This window comes from Populus alba, chromosome 6 (genome assembly GCF_005239225.2).
Source record: "Populus alba chromosome 6, ASM523922v2, whole genome shotgun sequence".
Taxonomy (NCBI): Eukaryota; Viridiplantae; Streptophyta; class Magnoliopsida; order Malpighiales; family Salicaceae; genus Populus; species Populus alba.
In genome coordinates, this window is record NC_133289.1 from 5,266,126 (window position 1) to 5,288,168 (window position 22,043).

Sequence of the window (22,043 nt, forward strand, 5' to 3'; positions counted from 1 at the left end):
CGAGTTTTGCTAGGATCATTGGATTTTCACTGGTCAACCATATTTTTTTTTATAAATCAAAACGATGTTATTTTAATAAAAAAAAACAAAAAAAAAAGTTAACGGGCTATAATCAGGTTTTTGACTTGGTTTTTCTGGGCCAACTAGTAAGGTCAGCTGGGTCACCCCGGGTTGTGACTTGTCTTATTTTTTTTTGTAAACTCGGCCAGGTTCCAACCTCGGATCAATTGGATCTCGGGTCGATCTACTGGATCGGATTTCAAAACTATATCTAAAATAACTTGTCATTAGTACTAAATGTTGCTATTTTCTAGCTAGTCACCAATTTATTTATTTTTTTGCAAAGATAGTGGTGAATCTAATATTCAAACAGATTTATTAAGAAAGATGATTTTTAAGTTGAAATTGATTTATCTATAGTTTTAAAAATTAACGTGGCAGGTTGACTCAGGACCTGACTGATCTAGGGCTGAAACGAGGCCGAATTTATGAAAAAATAAAGGTAGTTAAAGACTCGGTTGATTCTGTGAGTTGATTGGCAAGACCTGATTGCAACCCATTGACAATTTTTTATTTTTTTTTTTTTACCAAAATAACGTCGTTTTGATTTATAAAAAAATAAGGTTGATCCGGTCAAAACCAATGACCCCAGCCTTAAGCTGAGTCGACCACCATACCGGGTTTAAAAACACTAGATTTACCTTTCTTTTTTATTTTATTTTATGTTAATGTTTTTCTTTTTTTTAACGTTTGTATTGTTAAAGAATGACTTAAGACCTCACCTAACAATATAAGCTTTTGGGTTGAATTGGTTCTTTGACATGGAATCATAATATTGATGATTAAGCAGTTACGAGTTCGAATCTTACCATTTTTATTTATTTGATAAAAATTAAGTAAAGGGTAATGTGAGTTTGTACAAGTTTCAAACCTAAAAAACTTTCACTTGAATAAGTGCGTTAAATAATAATATAAATCTTATTTTAGAACCACAATAAATAGTTTATTTTTTAAAATTAAATTAATTCTTTAATTTATACGATGTCGTGCGTTGTAGGTTGTTGGGATGGAACCATTTGTATCGCATCATGAACATTGTCTAGTGGCCTGCCCACTTTTCCACTTCTTTGTATTTTTCCATGTCTTTATAAGTACGGTTGGACTGCGTTTGTCTTGAGCTAAGACCAGTGGAATTCTTTTATTCGCGGGACAAAACTTGTCATTAATTAGTAATAGAAGCATAATCTAATATATATTAGATTGGTAATTATAAGTTTTAAAATTATTTATGAGGTTTCATTATTAGCAAAAGAAATCTATCAGGGCCAAGATTATAAATCATTAATCATATAATTAGAACTAAGATAAATAACTTTAATGTGAACATAAAGTTTCATAAAAAAATTAATAAAAAATTTGTTTAATTATAATATCGACCCTTGAATAATCTTAGAAGACTATATGCTCTTAAATTATTTAAATGATCCTTTAATTTATGTATATTTCATGTATTGTCGATGTGAATTTCTAATTAATATATGTTTCTTGCATAGTTGTTTTAACTTTATTCTATTACACTATATTTATTTTAATATTTTAAACATGATTTATGAATATAGAGTTATTAATACAATGATATCTTATAAAACTTGAATAATTCTCGTGGTGCAAAAAACTAGTTTGAAAAAAAGGAAGAAAACTAAAAATTAATATGAAAACCATGATGATAAATAAGATGAATTCCTCAATTTGCCCTTGTCATCACTTCATATAAAGAAAGACCTTTAAAAACTTTGAAATATATGGGTAAGTTTATAAATAAAAACTAGAGAAAGAAAAAACAAAAGAAAATAACGAGGTTTTAAAAGGATTTGATGAACTCGTTCATCAAGGAGGAAGAATTCCCACGAGAGAAGAGAGGGAAGAAGTCAATAATTTGATGTTTCTTCTTCACCTGCGGGATGGCGGCTGGCAAGCAGCCATGTATTGGCTGGTAGCTGCCTCGGGAAATAAAAAAGAAAAAGCAATTTTTTTTTTTTTTTGGAAAACAACTTTTAAAACCGATTTTTTCTTCCAAATAAAACTCGAGTTTATTTTATTTTATTTTTATCTATGTTTGAAAACGGCTTGTTGTTAAGAAGAAAAGAGATTAAGCCCGCAAATGTAAAATAGAATTTTATTATATTGCTTTGTGTTTAGTGTTATGACAACTCAAGTACAAACTCAATCACTAAACCGGTTCAGTTCAGTTTAGTGGAAGAGAGAGTGTGTATTGTACTCATTAGCAATGTTCCACCTAACTCTATTCATATTGTTTAAAACTTCAATGTTACCCTTGTAGTTGTTTAGAGCTTTCAATATTACCCCTAATATTTGAAATAGCCAGAAAACCTCTTTTCTTTCTTTTACTTATTTTCACCTTCTTTGTGTGCCTTTTCTTATCTTCTCTCAATATTTTATCCTCTCAATACTTGTACATGCGATGATATCTCACAAAATCAAATAAATAAAATTCAAAAAGTGGGCTCATCATTAGATCATTCCATTAGTTATTTAATGATCAAGGGTAAAATCAAGGTGATATTAAATATATTAAACCAAAAGGGTAGAAATGGAGCACTGGTGAATCTACAGGGACAAAACTGTAGTTTGCCCTAGCTCTCCTAGTAGGAAACAAAATAAATAAATCATCTGTTGCTTCAACCATGCCCGACGGTTACTAGGTACTAGCTCACATGAAAAGCCTTCTTTCCACTCTCAAGATGACTGTACTGGCTAGTTGTGTCTTGTAATATGCTGCTAGCTACTGTGTCTATATCTGCACAAGAAACTAATAAACCCTACAAATTAAGAACTGTAAGAGAAGTCAGATGGCAACTTTAAGTTGCTCCTCCTTGAGTTTTCTGCTGCTAGCAGCTCTTGTTTCCACCTTGTTTTTTGTTTGCTTATCTTCATTCAATTACCCAATTATCAAAGTTTCTAGCCGTTTGTCGTCTTTTTATACATATAATTATACTTTTGAAAGGATTCAACCTCTTCCCTCGCCAGTTGCACTGCAACCACCACCAAACACCACTGTTGGAGATGATCAAGAAATCACTAATTGGAGGAACAAAGTAAAGCTTGTTTAATGATCTTTTTTACAACCACGCATGCATGGACACCACAAAAATGTTTTTTCCTCCTCTCCTTTACGTTTAAAAATAGATTTCTTGATTTTATATCTGGTGTCATGGGCAGGGAAAGATTTCTGGAAGGCTTCAACCATCAACATCACCAACTTCATTGCCAGTGCAGAACAGTTCTGTAGTTTTTAGCGGCCCCGGCATTCCAGTAATTACCAGGCATGAAAAGGTGAGCCCGGTTGATTAACTTTCACTGCATATATCGAATATATGGTTTCTTGTTTTCTTGATTTGTGTGTGTGTGTTTTTCTGGGAAGAAAATGAAGACAGGTTTTGAGAGAATTGAAGAAGGCTTAGCTATAGCAAGAGCAGCTATTTACAAAGCAATCCGGTCGCAAAACTCGTCATCATACAAGAAGGGGAGCTACGTTCCCAGAGGAGCCATGTACAGAAACCAATATGCTTTTCATCAGTTAAGTTCCAATAACACCATTTAATTTATTTATATTCTTTTCTTACTTGATATTATTAGCAGTTGCTTCACAAAGGTGGGATCTGAATTCAAAACTTCATAATTCTCGCTTTGCAGCAAGCCAATTGGTACTTAATTTGAAAAGCTGTTTTCGTTTCTAAGATTTCCCTGCACTGCATAAATTCCCCTCGCCACTAAAATTCCTTCATGTCATCTTAATTATTTCGAGTGGCACTCTTGGCCCCATATCGCCTATCTTGCAGAAGTGGAAACAGCTTCTCTCCTTTTTCTACTTTATAGGAATGATCATGCGTGCCAGTATTGATTTTATTTTCCCTGGATCATGATATTGATTTTAATTTAGTCATCAATCACCTTATTTCTAAACCTACTGAAATTAATTTACGGCAAGTGATTAGTTTTTTGTGGGTCTTGCAGCCTGACACCGTCCTGCCGGTGTCCTTGAACAGTAGCTAATATAGATCCCTTGCCTTCTTAACAATGGAAGTACGAAACTTCTTTTTAGTGGCTGTACTTTGTTAACAAAAATGCAGGGCATACGCTTTCAATTCTTTAATGGATTTGAGGTTGTGTGTCCTTGTGAGAAGAAAAAAGGGGAAGGCAAGATATTGGATAAAACGATCAATTTCACAAATGAAACAAATTCTCTTAATTAGTGTCATACAGTCATACCGCCATTAATGACACCATCTCCACGGAAGAAATTAGACGTTGACAAAACATGCCGGGAGTTGGCCCAGAGTACTGTTCTCCAGTCAGAATCAACCTTGTCAAGTTGCTTATATGGTCCTGGTAATGATATTCAAGTTTATGGATACGATGGGGGAGAGCTAGAAACAATGCTTTGGGATTTTAAGCTTTCTTTCTCTTGGGATTGTGGCTGAAATACAAAATGGATAAATTTTAATTTTTTTTATCATTTTAATGTAATGTACTGTTATTAAAAATATATTTTAAAAAATAAAAAATATTATTTTAATATATTTCTAAGTATTTTAAAAATAATTTTAATATGTTTTTTTAAAACATGAAATAATTTTATTGTTGTGTACACTAATAGTAAAGACGGATAATTACGATGCGAAATCACTGTGTTTAATTTGCAGTAGAATAATAAAGCTTCAAATTAATTTTATGGTTAAATAGTTTATCTTGGGGAGTTTTTATTATTATTATTAATTATTAGATAATATTCTATAGCGGCAGAGCTTTCACAATACAACTATTCAACGAAGGGGACGTTTCATAATAACCACAAAAATATTTCTTATCTCCATCTCATTGTCCAAGAATAACTGAGAGATTTCTTAAGAATGCTTCGATGTGATTGAATAAAAACGAACAGAAATTAGTGCCCAAAAAAAAATGCTACAGAAATTAGATCTTCTTTTCTGCTGGCCCCATATGAATATGGAACAAACGTGATCAATGCGTACAAGAAAGTAGAGACAAATATATATGTATGTTTCTTTGATTTTTTTTATTTTAAAAACTCTGTTTTCTTACAGAGCGACTAAAATATTTAAAAATAACGAAATAATTTTCCTCAGGAGTTACGAGGAAATGGAGAAAAGATTCAAGGTGTGGATTTACAAGGAAGGGGAGCTTCCACTGGTCCATGGTGGGCCAGTGAACGACATCTACAGCATTGAAGGGCAGTTTCTTGATGAAATGGAGGGCGGCAAGAGCCAGTTCATTGCTCGCCATCCTGAGGAAGCACAGGCTTTTCTGCTCCCCGTAAGCGTGGCCTATATCATCCACTACGTCTACAGGCCTCTGGTCACCTTCTCTCGAGATCAGCTCCAGCGTTTGGTCACAGATTATGTTCGTGTTATAGCTGATAAGCACCCTTACTGGAACAGAACCCTCGGAGCTGATCATTTCTCCGTTTCTTGCCATGATTGGGTATGCCCAACCAGCTTCCCCTCCTTATTTTCTCGCTTACCTGTTTCCATTTTCCGTCTCAACTCGTATATTTTACCCGGATTCATTCTCACTATATATATATATATATATATCGCACAACAACGGATTATAATATATCACCTAGCATCTTATCATGGTTCTGTGATTTTTTTAGAGTGAAAATGTAAACTAGTTAATTCTACATTCAAAATCTGTCACAGGCACCAGATGTCTCGAGGGCCAATCCTGGACTCTTCAAGTTCTTCATCAGAGCCCTTTGCAATGCCAATAAATCAGAAGGGTTTCAACCCCAACGAGATGTCTCGATACCAGAAATCTTCCTTCCTGTTGGCAAGCTCGGACCACCCCAGGAGTACGCCCAACCCCCGAGTAAGCGTTCAATCCTTGCCTTCTTTGCGGGTGGAGCTCATGGTCATATAAGGAAGATCTTATTGGAACGCTGGAAAGAAAAGGATGATGAGATCCAAGTCCATGAGTACCTTACTCAAAAGAACAAAAAAAACAATAATCTTTACTTTGAATTAATGGGTCAAAGCAAGTTTTGCTTGTGCCCAAGCGGGCATGAAGTAGCAAGTCCTAGAGTGGTAACAGCAATTCAATTGGGATGTGTTCCTGTGACCATCTCCGATAACTATTCATTGCCATTTAGTGATGTTCTTGATTGGAGCAAGTTCTCCGTTGACATTCCGTCGGAAAAGATACCTGATATTAAGATAATTTTGAAAGGAATTTCGGTTCGACGGTATCTTACAATGCAAAGAAGAGTGATGCAAATTCGAAGACATTTCACGTTGAATCGACCTGCTCAGCCGTATGATATGCTTCATATGATACTTCATTCTGTATGGTTAAGGAGGCTTAATGTCAAGCTTCCATGATTGATTTGATCGAAGGACTCAAAACCCCTTCTTCTTTTTTGTAAATGTCATGTCATACCCCTTTCTGAAGTGGTGAAATCTTTTCATCCCCATTTGTGCCATGAACTTTCTTTTGGAGGCTATTGTCATCCACACAAGGCATCATGACATAAGCATCACTTTCAAATTTATTAGAGAAACTCCATTGGTTGTTGAAGTATTTGAAAGATGACTGCTCTTCCTAATCTCACAAGACTCTCTGCTGTCAATCGAATGAAATCAAATTCATGATTCTTTTTTTTACTTCGTATAATTGTAATATTTGCTTAAAGAATTATTTGTCTAGTCGTGTTCTTGCTTGAAGACAGAAGGCAAAACAGCATAACAAAACGAATGTATTTGTGTTTTCACTGAGCGAGTCATTTTGTAACTATGTATGATATTCAGAACATGGGTTTTAGAACCATAGTTTACAAAGAAATCACTACACTCTTTCTTTGACAAGGAATTAAAAAACAGTTGTGCTCCAAACTTCCGTCAATGTATGCAAAGCATGCTCTCTCTCGAATTTTTGCTTTTTTGATTTGTTGTATATAATTCTGTTTAATTGTGATGGATGATGATGCAGCTCGGGGTTTGTTGAAGATTACAGAGGATGAGTTTCTTGGACCTTCTTTCAATGTATCATATCTATCTCCAGTTAAATGATTTTGATTTTTGTTTTATTAACATGGATGTTCGGGCTAACTTTCGTACATCTCGACTAATCCCACGGATCCTGAAGTTAACGACCATATAAGCTTCCAGTAATTATAAGATTTGTGGGATTCAAACTAGTGACATCTAGAAATCGAACTTAGAATTTAACAGTTGAGTTAGACCCTTAGAGTTCATTTAAATTATTATTATTTTTTTTTATTTACGTGGGTGTTCGGGCCAGCTTGCGCGCACCACGATTAGTGACATCTAGATATCTAGAAATCAAACTTAGAATTTAACAGTTGAGTTAGACCCTTAGAGTTCATTTAAATTATTTTTGTTCATACAAGAAGCGGCATGATACTTGTAGCACAACCATATACAGATACATCAATGTTGCTACGTCTTTTCAATTGCTGCTATGTTTTAGGGCTTTCTGCTGTTTTCCTTGATTCGCAGTCCTAACTGCAAATCCAAGTTATTGTCTAACCATTCAAGGAATCAGATTAATTAGCATAGATTTTTGTCTATGTTAACCAGTTTCTTTGTGGGAAACTGGAAATATGTTCTTAGATTTCTGTCTTCCATCATCTTGAACCCCCCATTAGATAAAGGATCTGATGCTGAGAAATTCTGGATAAGTAGAATGGGATTCTTTTCATGATAACTCATCCAATGCTCTGCCTACCTTGTATCTTTCGGGGCAATAGCTCCAAACTGGCCTCTGCACATATGTGGAACACCAATGAGTACACGACAATCTCTTGAACTGTGTGTGTCATCACCCTTATTTCAGAGCTTTTTTGCCTTAGCAATTTCACTATACATCTGCAAATATGTTTTTTCATGAACTTGGTCTTGGTCATTGACTATCAAGTGAAATTGGGTGCTCAATTATTTTGCTATTTGAGGATGGCATTTAAGTTATATGGCATGCTCGCTGGAAATCTCAGTCCTGTGACATGAGAAAATGTTATTAATTTGAGATTATTATGGCAACTGAACTTAGTTATAGTTCTTGTCATCTTCATTATTGTTGACGATCGAATTTTTACTTTGATAGCATTTAAATTCCTTGGTGCAGCTTAGCACAGAAAGGCCATTGCTGCATATCTTAAGCAAAACAGACTGGACTGTGAAGTTACACGGCTTTCCAGAGTTTTGTTCTCGGCTTGATGGTCTAGAAGTGGGAGTTGTTTCTCTGTCCGAACCAATTTCAAGAAACCAATGCTGCCGATGTCTCCATTTTCAGAGATGCTGATTAATAATTTGTTCACATCAACACCATTTTTCTTCTGGGATCACAGTTTTTTGGACAATTTAGATTTGAATAACAATTAACGCAATGGAGTTTTTGGAAAAAAAAAAAAGCATGAGATATAATATCCTATGTTAAACCCAAGTTACGAGCTGGCTAGTCGATCCTTTTTCTTTCTTTTTTTACCAAGTTTCAAGATTTTTTTAAAAAAATAAAGCATTATTTCAGTTAAATTTAAATGAAACTCGAGTGCAATTTAAATTCGAATTTGACTGCTCACCGGGTTTGATACATGGGTTTTATAATTGTATTCAAAGCAATGGTTGTTATTGTGAAACCAACCAATGTGAAACCAACCACCTAAGTCAACAATGGTGGGAGTCAACAATGGTGGTGAAGCCATCCTTCCTTAGTCACAAATTGTAGGCACCAAACTTGTGCCAAACTTGTGCCACTTGCCTACCCCTTGTATTTGCATGGATGTTTGCCTATAAATAGGCAATGCATCCAAGCATTGTAAACACACCATAAGAGAGAAACAAGAGAGGAAGAGGAGAGTGAAGAGGGAAAATAATCCCACAAATTTGTGAGGTATTTGTGAGAGAGTAAGTGAGGTGTTTTCTCCTAGTAATAGAGAGATTCTTAGTTGTTCTCCTATTATTTGAGAGAGGTTGTAATTCCCACATTACTTAGTAAAATCCTTCTATACTTGCCCGTGGACGTAGCCTAATTGGGTGAACCACGTAAATTCTTGTGTGTCTCATTTCTCATTTTAGCCTTTTGTCTTGTCGGGTTTGCATGCCAGTATCCTAACAGTGGTATCAGAGCCTGGTTGGTTGGTGTTGTTAACACACAAAAGTTAGTCGTGTATACGGTTACTATTCACGTCTACGGCACTATTCACCTATATGGCACTATTCATCCATACGGTATTGTTCACTTACGTTACTGTTGGCGTATATAGAAAGTCAGTGCGGTGATTAAATACAGTCTAGGAAGTTCTGTCTAAGGAGATTGGGTTTTAAGCGGGACCGTTTGTGACCCCTCCAATCTTTCCTGGGAACTTACTTAGTGAAGTATTATTCACACGATACTATTTCTATATACGTTACAGATCTGTGAAACGGTGATAGCTGAATAGATCTCGGTGAATACAATGGCAGCAAAGTACGAGATTGAGAGGTTCAAGGGGAGTAATTTCTCACTGTGGAAAATGAGAATCAAGGCAATCTTGAGGAAAGACAATTGCTTGGCAGCAATTGGGGATCGGCCCGCGGAGATCACTGATAATGCAAAATGGAATGAGATGGATGGCAATGCTATTGCTAACATACATTTAGCATTAGCTGATGAAGTATTATCAAGTGTGGCGGAGAAGAAAACAGCTAAGGAGATATGGGAGACTCTAACAAAGTTATACGAGTCCAAGTCTTTGCACACTAAGATTTTCTTAAAGCGGAGACTTTATACCCTTCGAATGGCAGAAACCACGTCGGTGACTGACCACATCAACACAATAAGAACTCTATTTTCACAACTCACTACGTTGGGTCAGCAAATAGAGGAAAATGAACGTGCAGAGCTTCTACTTCAAAGTCTTCCTGATTCGTATGATCAGCTCATTATCAACTTGACCAATAATATTCCTCTCAGACTATTTTGTCTTCGATGATTGTTGCAGCCGCTATCTTGGAAGAAAAATAGGCGCAAAAACAAAGGAGACAGAAACAGTTCAAACCAAGCAGAGGCATTATTGGTGTCAAGAGGAAGATCAACGGAGCGTGGGCTCCAGTGGGAGTCAAAGGCAGGGGAGGTCCAAATCAAGAAGTAAGAAGATGGTGAAATGCTACAACTGTGGCAGAAAAGGGCACTTCAAAAAGGATTGTTGGTTTAAAAAGGGTATAGAGAATACTGCAGAGTCATCAAGACCTCAAGGATGTGTTGCAAGCACCTCAGAAGATGGAGAGATTTTATATAGTGAAGCAGCAACAAGCTCTACAGATAGAGAAGAGCTCACTGAGGTCTGGATTATGGATTCAGGAGCAACATGGCATATGACCCCTAGACGAGATTGGTTCCATACATATGAACCTATCTCTGGAGGTACAGTGTTCATGGGTGATAATCATGCTGTAGAGATTTCTGGCATTGGCACCATCAAATTGAAGATGTATGATGGCTTAATTCGTACTATTTCAGGAGTGCGACATGTGAAAGACTTAAAGAAGAATCTTTTGTCCGTAGGACAATTTGATAGTCTTGGCTGTAAGATCCGAACAGACAATGGAATCATGAAAATTGTCAAAGGCGCGCTGGTGGTTTTAAAGGCAAGAAAGACAGTTGCTAACATGTTTGTATTAATGGGAGAAACGCATCATGGGGCAGAAGCATCAATCGCATCAGCTAGTCCTGCAGAAGAGAAGACGATGATGTGGCATCAAAAACTAGGCCACATATCAGAGAAAGGTTTAAAGGTTCTCTCTGATCAGAAGTTACTCCCTGGGCTTACAAAGGTTACTTTACCCTTTTGTGAGCACTGTGTTACAAGCAAACAACATAGGTTGAAGTTTGGCACGTCAACAACTAAGAGCAAATGCATCTTAGACCTGATTCACTCTGATGTTTGGCAAGCACCAGTTGTATCCTTGGGAGGAGCAAGATACTTTGTATCATTCATAGATGACTTCTCCAGGAGATGTTGGGTGTATCCGATTAGAAGGAAGGCAGATGTGTTCGTAGTTTTTAAAACCTTCAAAGCGCGGGTAGAACTTGAATCTGAAAAGAAGATCAAGTGTTTGAGGACTGACAATGGAGGAGAATATACCAGTGATGAATTTGATAACTTCTGTCAACATGAAGGTATCAAAAGGCAGTTCACAACGGCATACACTCCACAACAAAATGGAGTGGCAGAGCGGATGAACAGAACTCTATTGGAAAGAACAAGAGCAATGTTGAAGGCTGCAGGTCTAGAAAAGTCATTCTGGGCAGAAGCAGTCAATACCGCCTGTTATGTAATAAATCGATCTCCGTCTACTGCAATTGAGTTGAAGACACCGATGGAGATGTGGACTGGAAAGCCAGCTGATTATTCTCGATTGCATATATTTGGAAGTCCTGTGTACGTGATGTACAATACTCAAGAGGTCAGTAAGCTGGATTCAAAATCCAGAAAATGTGTATTCTTGGGGTATGCTGATGGAGTGAAGGGGTATCGCTTGTGGGATCCCACTGCCTACAAGGTAGTCATCAGTAGAGATGTCATATTTGCAGAAGATAAAATGCAAATGAAAGAAAATAATAGCATTTTAAAGGAGACTACAGAAGTCCAGATGGAAAATACTCAGAATCATACTTCTTCTGAAGCTGTACCAGAGCATGAAGAACAAGAACAAATAGAGTCTGAAACTCCTGAAGTTCGACGGTCAACTCGTGAAAGAAGACCACCGGCTTGGCACTCAGAATATGTTACTGAGAGCAACATTGCATACTGTCTTCTAACAGAGGATGGAGAGCCATCAACTTTCCATGAGGCTATCAAAAGCACAGATGTATCTATGTGGATGACAGCAATGCAAGAGGAGATTGAAGCTCTGCACAAGAATAACACTTGGGATCTTGTTCCGCTACCACAAGGAAGAAAGGCCATTGGCAACAAATGGGTTTACAAGATAAAGCGTGATGGCAATGATCAAGTGGAGCGGTATCGTGCAAGATTGGTGGTGAAAGGATATGCTCAGAAAGAAGGAATAGACTTCAATGAGATATTTTCTCCGGTGGTACGACTTACTACAATCAGAGTAGTCTTGGCAATGTGTGCTATATTTGATCTTCACTTAGAGCAGTTAGATGTGAAAACTGCATTTCTTCATGGAGAACTTGAAGAAGAAATTTATATGCTCCAACCAGAGGGTTTTGCTGAAACAGGCAAGGAGAACTTGGTTTGCAGGTTGAACAAATCTCTATACGGTCTCAAACAGGCGCCGAGGTGTTGGTACAAGAGATTTGATTCCTTCATAATTAGCCTTGGGTACAACAGACTCAGTTCAGACCATTGTACGTATTACAAGAGGTTTGAAGAAAATGATGTTTTCATCATTCTGTTGTTGTACGTGGATGACATGTTGGTAATAGGCCCCAACAAAGATCGAGTCCAAGAATTGAAGGCACAGTTGGCTAGGGAGTTTGATATGAAGGACTTGGGACCAGCAAACAAGATTCTAGGGATGCAAATTCACCGAGATAGAAGTAAGAGGAAGATTTGGCTTTCTCAGAAGAATTATTTAAAGAAGATCTTGTGACGCTTCAACATGCAAGATTGTAAGCCAATTTCCACCCCACTTCCTGTTAACTTCAAAATTATCCTCAAGTATGTCTCCTAGCAATGAAGCAGAGAGGATGGAGATGTCTCGAGTACCGTATGCATCAGCAGTGGGAAGTTTAATGTTTGCCATGATATGTACAAGACCAGACATTGCACAAGCAGTGGGAGCAACTAGTCGATACATGGCAAATCCTGGTAGAGAGCATTGGAATACTATTAAGAGGATCTTGAGATACATCAAGGGTACCTCAGATGCCGCATTATGTTATGGAGGATCAGAATTTACTATCAGAGGTTATGTTGACTCAGATTTTGCTGGTGACCTTGAGAAAAGAAAATCCACTACAGGCTATGTGTTCATAATTGCAGGAGGAGCTGTGAGCTGGGTCTCTAAACTTCAGACTGTTGTAGCGTTATCCACAACAGAAGCTGAGTATATGGCAGCTACACAAGCTTGTAAGGAAGCAATATGGATGAAGAAACTTATGGAGGAGCTCGGGCACAAACAAGAGAAGATTCTTTTGTATTGTGATAGTCAGAGTGCCTTGCATATTGCAAGGAATCCAGCGTTTCATTTAAGAACAAAACATATAGATGTTCAGTATCACTTTGTTCGCGAAGTGGTGGAAGATGGAAGTGTGGATTTTCAGAAGGTTCACACAAAGGAAAACCCAGCAGATGCTTTAACCAAACCAGTCAACACTGATAAGTATATATGGTGCAGATCCTCTTGTGGCCTAGCAGAAACGTAAGCAGCATGAAGATGGCAAGTATTGAAAGGATAGAAGAATCATAAATGATGAAGTGTGAAGACTTGATTCAATCATCAAAGTCTTCAAGTGGGAGAATATGAAACCAACCAATGTGAAACCAACCACCTAAGTCAACAATGGTGGGAGTCAACAATGGTGGTGAAGCCATCCTTCCTTAGTCACAAATTGTAGGCACCAAACTTGTGCCAAACTTGTGCCACTTGCCTACCCCTTGTATTTGCATGGATGTTTGCCTATAAATAGGCAATGCATCCAAGCATTGTAAACACACCATAAGAGAGAAACAAGAGAGGAAGAGGAGAGTGAAGAGGGAAAATAATCCCACAAATTTGTGAGGTATTTGTGAGAGAGTAAGTGAGGTGTTTTCTCCTAGTAATAGAGAGATTCTTAGTTGTTCTCCTATTATTTGAGAGAGGTTGTAATTCCCACATTACTTAGTAAAATCCTTCTATACTTGCCCGTGGACGTAGCCTAATTGGGTGAACCACGTAAATTCTTGTGTGTCTCATTTCTCATTTTAGCCTTTTGTCTTGTCGGGTTTGCATGCCAGTATCCTAACAGTTATCTTGTAAAAACATAAAAAATAAATAAATAGCAATCAGTATAAAGATAAAATATGTGAGGTTTTACCATAGCTGAAATCACTGTTTATTCTTTAATAAATCTTTATAGATTGGAGTAGTGATTTTTTCAAAATTTCTAATATGTTCTTCAAGCTTTTTATTTGCACAATTGAGCCATTTTAATCTAAATTACCACTTAATTGCATGATTTTTTTAAAGAGATCATTAAATTGAAAGTCAGATAAAATAAGTGAACATTAAGGATAAAATAAGTGATGGCTTTCAAATTTATTTGAAAAGTACATTTCAGTTCCTCATTTTTTTCATTTATTAGGTGACCAGTTCCTCTAATTCTAGAAAAATTGATTTCAGTATAAACTTTTTTTTTTAGTCCCTTTGGTGGGAGGAGAGAGAAAAGATTAATGGATTCCAGTCTGGAGAGAAAAGGTTGTCGTTATAGTGATTTTGGCCACCAAAACAATATATTTTTGTTACAAATGGTTTTATATAATAAGAAAAGTTCAAATTACAGGTTTTCTATCTTGAAAATGCCTATAAAACAAATCTGAGCACGAGAAATTTTTTTATTACAGGTTGCTTTTGACTTTTTTTATACATTTGGAGGTTACGAATTGATTTAACAAAGTTTCTAAAATATTTTCTAGATATTTTGGGTTGAGAATGAGTTTTTAAAATAAAAAAGTCAACCATCCTGATTTTTTTTTATTTAGCCTTTTTTAAATAATGATTATTTTTTAATTATATTAAATGGCTTTAATTTTTTAAAATGTTAGTATTATTCATGTGTAATTTCTTTTATATTATATATACATATATATTAAATTTCCTTTTAGAAATAAAAAAATATTTATTTTTTATGATATTTTTAATACGTACAACCTTGCATAATATGTTTTTTATTTTTATTTTATTCAATAGATTTTTTGTGTGCATCAATTTCTATTACAAATTTATTTTAATAAATAAATTTATCAAACACAAATTGATCTATATTTGTCTCTCAGTTTTTCTAATTTGATTTTATTTATCGTTAATGAATTTTTTTAAAAAAATTTTACATAGCAGTTCTTGATTTATTGAATTATATGCATTCATAAGTTTTTCAATTTACATTTTAAATTTTTTTATATGTAAAAAATTGCGTTGAAAAATTCTAACTTGTTCAATTTGTTTTTATCATGTATTGATGTTTTCAACTTGACCTTTATTCATTAGGTTTTTTTATTTTTTTTCTCGATCCTTTTTATAAAAATTTTATTATTTTTAATTTTACCCTTCAATCCAAGTTTATAGCGTGCTTTTTATTATTATTATTATTATTATTATTATTATTTTGGACCCCATTCTTTTGAATTTTTTTTTCTCTTGTTAATGTTTTTATTCTTTTTTATTTAACTCTCAAATTGAAAATTTGTTTTTGATGTTTAATTTATTTTAATTTTAATTTTAACCCTAATTCTTTATATTGCTTTTTTATTATTTTTGTGTAATTTTCTTTTTTCAATTTAATCCTTTTAATGTTTCATTTTCTGAGGATTAAGCACCATGATTATTTTTTTTCATGTATAGTACTTTTAGTCTGATGACTTGAGATATGTGTTTGAAAAGTTAACAGAGGTTGACATCTTCTTTTGTCTTATTTTTTTTTCCTTAGCTTTACCCCGTGCAATATTTAAAAAAAAATCTTTTTTTTCTATTTTATTTTTTTTATCATATTATCAAATTAATCAAGATTTGACTTAGTTATTGAATTTCTCTTACTTTTTTGTTGTTTCTTGAACCTTTTTTTAAGGTGAAAAAGCTTAGTACAACTTGTGAGGCCACCAAACTAAAGGATATGGAAAACCATTGTTCACCCACACCCATTACATTATGCAAAAAGGTAGGAAACTTGCCCAAAAGGAATTAGAAGTAATAAGTATAGGTGCTAAACAAGATAGAATAGAGTTGGAGATTAGTACTCTTATCACCATTGAAGAAATGGATAGTTCGATATATTTGTTGCAAAAGTGTGCAAACATCTTTCCTTGGTCAAATACAAACATGCCCAGTTTAGATATTGACATTGTGGTACATAAAATTCCCCTGATAGAAGGTAGCAAACTAGTCAAACAAAAGATAAGACGGATGTACCCAAACATGCTACTCAAAATAAAGGCTGAAATCCAGAAGTTGTAGGATGCAAGATTCTTAGACGTGGTCCATTTTTCTCAATGGGTAGCAAAAATAGTAGTGGTTCCTAAGAGAGATGGGGGATCAGAGTATGTGTAGATTACATAGATCTGAATAAAACAAACCTAAAGGGTGATTTTCTTTTACCCCATTTTGTTTTTGCAAATTATATATTATCCATTTTGTTTAGTTGTTACCTTTAACAAAAAAACATAATTAATATAATAATTCAATGTGCAACCTAGAATCATATGTTAAAGTGTGTGTGTGTGAAAATGAAGGTTTAATAATACTTGTTAAATGAGTATATGAGCAGAATCAAGTAATAACAATGCAAAAGTTTATAGACCTTAATATTTTAAGAAGTATTTTGATAGACCTTGATAAGGATATTTACTAAGATGCATCTCAAGAGTCAATAAAATTTTCTCTTTACTCTGTCATCCTAATAACAATTTTGTCAAATGATTTTAGTGGTGGTTCCTAAAAGAGATGGGGGACCAAAGTATGTGTAGATTACAGAGATCTGAATAAGACAAACCTAAAGGGTGATTTTCTTTTACCCGACATAGATGTCTTAGTCGACAATACCACAAAATATTGAGATGATTCAGAATTTTTGTTTTGTGATTTTTTTTATTTTTTTTTTCTATAGGGTTAGCGTGACTTGTGGGCTTGCGAGGATAACTGAGGTTGCTCTAGTTTACCAGTTTATTTTTTTTTATTTTTTTTCAATTTAATCCTCTAATATTGAATTGGTTGGAAAATAAATTCATAATTTATTTTTATTTGTTTTAAATAGAGTTATCACTATCTCAAATAAGTATCTATTTTTAAGTTGGTGATCAATTTTGTGAGCATATATTTTTACTATATAATTAAATAAATAAATTTTATAAAAAATATTATTAAACTCAATAAAATTCATTACATATATTACAGGGGAACATAGATCGATCCAATTTGTCATTGTCTTAATATTTTTTTAAAAAAAAATTAACATCTTGAAGTTTTTTAAAAAATTAAATAATTTTTTTATTTTTTAAAAAAGATTACATTTGATCCCATAAAATCAATCAATTTAATTCGGGTTAGCTCCCAAAATTAATTGAAAATTCAAGTTAAAAAAAAATTAACTAAAAGATTTCAAATTGACCATTTAACCAAATATAATAACATCATCCAAAGATTCCTTATGCTTTTAATAATTTTTTATATTAAAAAAACAATTGATCCCATCTACATCACGGGCCAACGTACTAATGTCTTTAAAAAAAAAATTAATTAAAATAAAATAAAATAAAAAAAGCAAAAGAAAAGGGCCCGTTGGTGTTTCAGTAACTCCTTCGCAGTCCTGCTTGGGCACATATCGACCAAAATGGTACAAATCAGATTTGTCAATGTACCCTCTCCTCCCAAATGATGATTTTGATTTTGAGCTTGAATTTTTTTTAAAACAAGACAAAAGGACTCCACAACGGGAAAAAAAGATCACCAATGGTCCTCTTACTTTAAATTTTTGGTCATATCAACCCTTTCACTAGATTTTAATCCTAATTGACTATTCTAGTATGGATTTTGACAAGATGGATGTAAATTGTCAAAAGAATAAATCACATGTGTCTTCAATCTTTTACAAATAATGTAGATGTGAGCAGGAGAGGTTAGTTTTTGTTATTTAAATATTTAAATATTTCATTGTTTACATTTACCAGATTATTTCTTATCATTGACAGAGATTGATGAGTGAATTAAAATTGGCTAAAATTGATAGTAGAATGATCAATTTGGGCGAAAACTTTGAATAAGCGTCAGTTTGACAAACAATTAAAGTCTGAGGGCCTTTTTGCCGTTAATTTGTTGCTTCGATTGCTTGTGCCATGGTTAACTCGAAAGACAAGTCTAGCTCTACATTCAATCATCAATAAAAATCCACTGCTAGTCTTTGATGAACTTATGAAGATACCCCACCATGCTTATCCACCTCTGTCTCCGTGATCAGTACAAGAAAAAAAACCAGAAAGTACTGAAAGAGAAGGAGAAGCAATGGCAACTTTTCTTAGCTCTCCCATAAATTGTCGACTGCAATCAGCTTTTCTTTCCACTTTGCTTCTCGTCTGCTTATCTCCCTTTTACCAGCCTATCAGTATTTCCAGCCGCTTGTCTTCTTTTTATACGCCTAATTTTCAACCTAATCCATCAACAATTCTGCTACCACCACCACCAAACACCACTCTTGGTGTTGGCCAGGATGCGCAAATCACTTGGAAGATCAAAGTAAGCCCATTTGATGAAAGGCTCCGACCGTCACCTTCACCTGTTCTATTGGCAGCACAGAATATTACCGTAAGTTTTAGCCCCAGATTTCCAGCGGTTGCAAGGCATGAGAGAGAGCGAGCCTGAGTTGCGATTCCCTTTTTGGTTATTGATTTATTTATTTATTTTGTTGGCAGAAAATCAAGACGGGTTTTGAGAGAATTGAAGATGGTTTAGCGAGAGCAAGAGATGCCATTTTGAGAGCAATTCGGTCAAGGAACTCTTCATCATACAAGAAGGGAAGTTACATACCCAGAGGAGTCATCTACAGAAATCAATATGCTTTTCATCAGTTAAGTTTGGAGTATAGATCTCTGTCTTTGCACTTTTTGCAGTAATATTTTCGCTTACAAGATTTCACTGCACTGCACAATTCTTTTTTTCCTCGACAGTAACATTAATGCTTTATTGGTTTTTAAATTGGCGAGCTGTCTTGCCCCTCTTACAGCCCTCTTTCAGATGACTGCATCTGTAGTAAAATTGACAGATTGCCAATGAGAGGTCTCAGGTCTCAGGTCTCAACCACCCCGATGAGACCTCAACTTGGCATTCACTATACCACATTACCAAATCTGTGCAAGACTCTAGCTATGGTGGAAAAATCATGCCACAAGTTGGCCAAGAATTAGGAAATTATTCCAAGAATTAATCTGATTTAAAAAAAAAAAAAAAACTGGGGACCTAGGGCTGCCGCCGCCGCCCTCAATTCGTCCCTGACTGGGACGTTTTGTAACCATTATTTGTGCTGGTTCAAGAACAATAATTCAGATTTGAGAAATATTTATTTTTTCGGATCACTAATAATTGAGAGATACTTCTATGAAGATTGACAAATAACTTGTGCCAAAACAAAGTTGGTTCTGTGTTGCCCCACATAGTGTATTGCTTGGACTTTTGTCACTAGACAGGAGATAAACCAAACGTACAAGAAATAAGAAGAAAAAAATCTAAATAAATTAATCTGCAATTATTTTTGTTATTATATATATTAATTAGTTTTTATTCAGGAGTCACACAGAGATGGAGAAAAGATTCAAGATATGGGTTTATAAGGATGGAGAACTACCTGTTCTCCATGGTGGACCAGTAAACAACATCTATAGCGTTGAAGGTCAATTTCTTGATGAAATAGAGAGGGGCAAAAGCCACTTTATTGCTCGCCATCCTGACGAAGCACATGCATTTCTTCTCCCTTTAAGTGTGGCCTATATCATGCACTATGTCTATAAACCTCGCGTGACCTTCTCTCGCCATCAACTACAAACCTTGGTCACAGATTATGTTCGTGTTATAGCTGATAAGTACTCTTACTGGAACAGAACCAATGGAGCTGACCATTTCTCAATTTCTTGCCATGATTGGGTAAGGAAAACTTACTTCATTTATGGCTATATATATATATATATATATATATATGATTTCCACTAGCGCTACCATCTAGGACTCGATTCCTGTAGAAGGCTTGAAGAAGAAGAAAAATTTTGAATCCATTAAATAGTTCGAGACTTTAAGTAAGAGAGAGCTGTTTGAGACCTGATCGAAAAGGAACTTAGTCTGTGTATTTTGACAAGCTATACTAATTACATGAAAGCTAATCCTATATTAATTTGGAATTTTTATCCTAGGGGCCAGATATCTCAAGAGCCAATCCTGAACTCTTCAAGTATTTTATTAGAGCTCTTTGCAATGCAAATACATCAGAAGGGTTCCAGCCCCGAAGAGATGTCTCGGTGCCAGAAATCTTCCTTCATGTTGGCAAGCTTGGACTGCCGCGTGAAGGCGCCCAGCCCCCAAGTAAGCGTCCAATCCTTGCCTTTTTCGCCGGCGGAGCTCATGGTCGCATAAGGAAGGTCTTGTTAAAACGGTGGAAAGACAAGGATGATGAGATTCAAGTCCACGAGTACGTTACTCAAAGGAAGAAAAATAATAATCTTTACTTCAAATTAATGGGCCAAAGCAAGTTTTGTTTGTGCCCAAGTGGGCATGAAGTAGCGAGTCCTAGAGTGGTAACGGCGATTCAATTGGGGTGTGTTCCTGTGATCATTTCCGATAACTATTCATTGCCATTTAGTGATGTTCTTGACTGGAGCAAGTTCTCCGTAGACATTCCGTCGGAGAAGATACAGGGAATCAAAACAATTTTAAAAGGGATTTCGCATAAAAGATACCTTACAATGCAGAGAAGAGTGATCCAAGCACAGAGACATTTTACGTTGAATCGACCGGCAAAGCCATATGATATGATTCATATGATACTCCATTCGATATGGTTAAGGAGGCTTAATCATAGGATGCCATAGACACTATCATTTGATTGAAGATTTACCAAGTCAGGTCATCTCATTTCAGCCTCGGTTATGATCCTTTTCCATTGTGTGTGGATGTCACAAATATAGTAGTTTTGATATATCCTTATCTCCCACAGTCCATATATAACATGATGGATCATACGAATTAAGCAGTGATGTGCTGTGAGAAACTCTGCTCTGCGCGACAAACAGAGGTGAAAACGCAGTCAGAGGTAAAAGCACCCTCATTGACCACAGTTTGATAAAGGATGGTAATGCATATGCGCCTAGCACACTGTCTATAATGGCAACTGAGTGGAAGACCGAATCATAAAAAAAAATGGTTATGTTAACTCATCCAACTAACAACAACAGAAAAAAAAAGTGGGTGGATCCTAAGTGATGATTTATGAATTCTGGTTTGCAGCCTAGTTGAGCCCGTTTGGTTACGTGGCTGCTGCTGTGTTTTAATTAAAATGCAATTTCCAACCGTTTGATAAAGAAAAATACACACATGTTTTTACGGTTGAGACGCAGAAAAAAAAAGGCAGCAAAATGTTACTTATTGCTCAATGTGCATGCTATTTGCACTGTTCACTAAACAGTGCAATTATCATGCACAGTGTTGTTTTTGTTAACAGTGCAAGAGAATTACATTATTATGTTCTTAATGAACAATAAAGGGCAATTAAAAAAAAACTAATTTTTAAAATGAATTAAATTCACTCATAATGTGATGTGAATAATATTTGTTTTCTGAAAAACTAGTATACAGTAAATTAAATTCACTTTCACTGTAATATCAATTTTATACATGATAATATTTTATCTACGCTCAAAAAATTATGAAAATTGTAGTTCTTATCGGATAAATTTTGTACGTAATGAAATTATAAATAGTTTAATGAAATAATAAAAAATATTTTATATAAAATATTTTTTATTTCATGATGTAATAGGAGTGATTAATTCTACAATATTTAAATTTAAAACCATCAATATTAATATATATTATTTTAAATTATTTTATAACCTTAATTTCAAAAGCATTATTAACCAAACACATTAAATTACTTTTTCTTTAACTTCAATTTCAACCACAGTTTTAACCAAACACTATTTTTTCAACCCAACCTCAACTAAAAGTACTTTTTATAAAACAATTTTTTTAAACCACAACCACAATAACTACTACAATACCAAACACACTCTTTTAAAAAAACTAGTC

At 34.9% G+C, this 22,043-nt stretch overlaps 2 protein-coding genes across 5 annotated transcripts; both read left to right on the forward strand.

The window, feature by feature from the left end:
• Positions 1 to 2,771: 2,771 nt before the first annotated feature.
• LOC118032598 (probable glycosyltransferase At5g20260) lies at positions 2,772 to 6,707 on the forward strand. Of its 3 annotated transcripts, none has more exons than XM_035037337.2 (5): positions 2,772 to 3,116; positions 3,241 to 3,354; positions 3,443 to 3,597; positions 5,169 to 5,523; positions 5,745 to 6,707. In XM_035037337.2, exons 1-5 carry the CDS (start codon positions 2,871 to 2,873, stop codon positions 6,420 to 6,422), a joined length of 1,548 nt encoding a protein of 515 aa, XP_034893228.1. In that variant the 5' UTR covers positions 2,772 to 2,870; the 3' UTR covers positions 6,423 to 6,707. The 3 variants fall into 3 exon arrangements, with proteins under 3 accessions (XP_034893228.1, XP_034893229.1, XP_034893230.1); XM_035037338.2 differs by having other exon boundaries at positions 3,452 to 3,597; XM_035037339.2 differs by lacking the exon at positions 2,772 to 3,116 and having other exon boundaries at positions 3,456 to 3,597.
• Positions 6,708 to 18,132: 11,425 nt separating this feature from the next.
• Positions 18,133 to 20,934, forward strand: LOC118032597 (probable glycosyltransferase At5g20260). 2 transcript variants are annotated; one of them, XM_035037335.2, is made up of 4 exons: positions 18,133 to 18,557; positions 18,665 to 18,819; positions 19,535 to 19,889; positions 20,153 to 20,934. In XM_035037335.2, exons 1-4 carry the CDS (start codon positions 18,258 to 18,260, stop codon positions 20,825 to 20,827), a joined length of 1,485 nt encoding a protein of 494 aa, XP_034893226.1. In that variant the 5' UTR covers positions 18,133 to 18,257; the 3' UTR covers positions 20,828 to 20,934. The 2 variants fall into 2 exon arrangements, with proteins under 2 accessions (XP_034893226.1, XP_034893227.1); XM_035037336.2 differs by lacking the exon at positions 18,133 to 18,557 and having other exon boundaries at positions 18,679 to 18,819; positions 19,546 to 19,889.
• Positions 20,935 to 22,043: the final 1,109 nt, after the last annotated feature.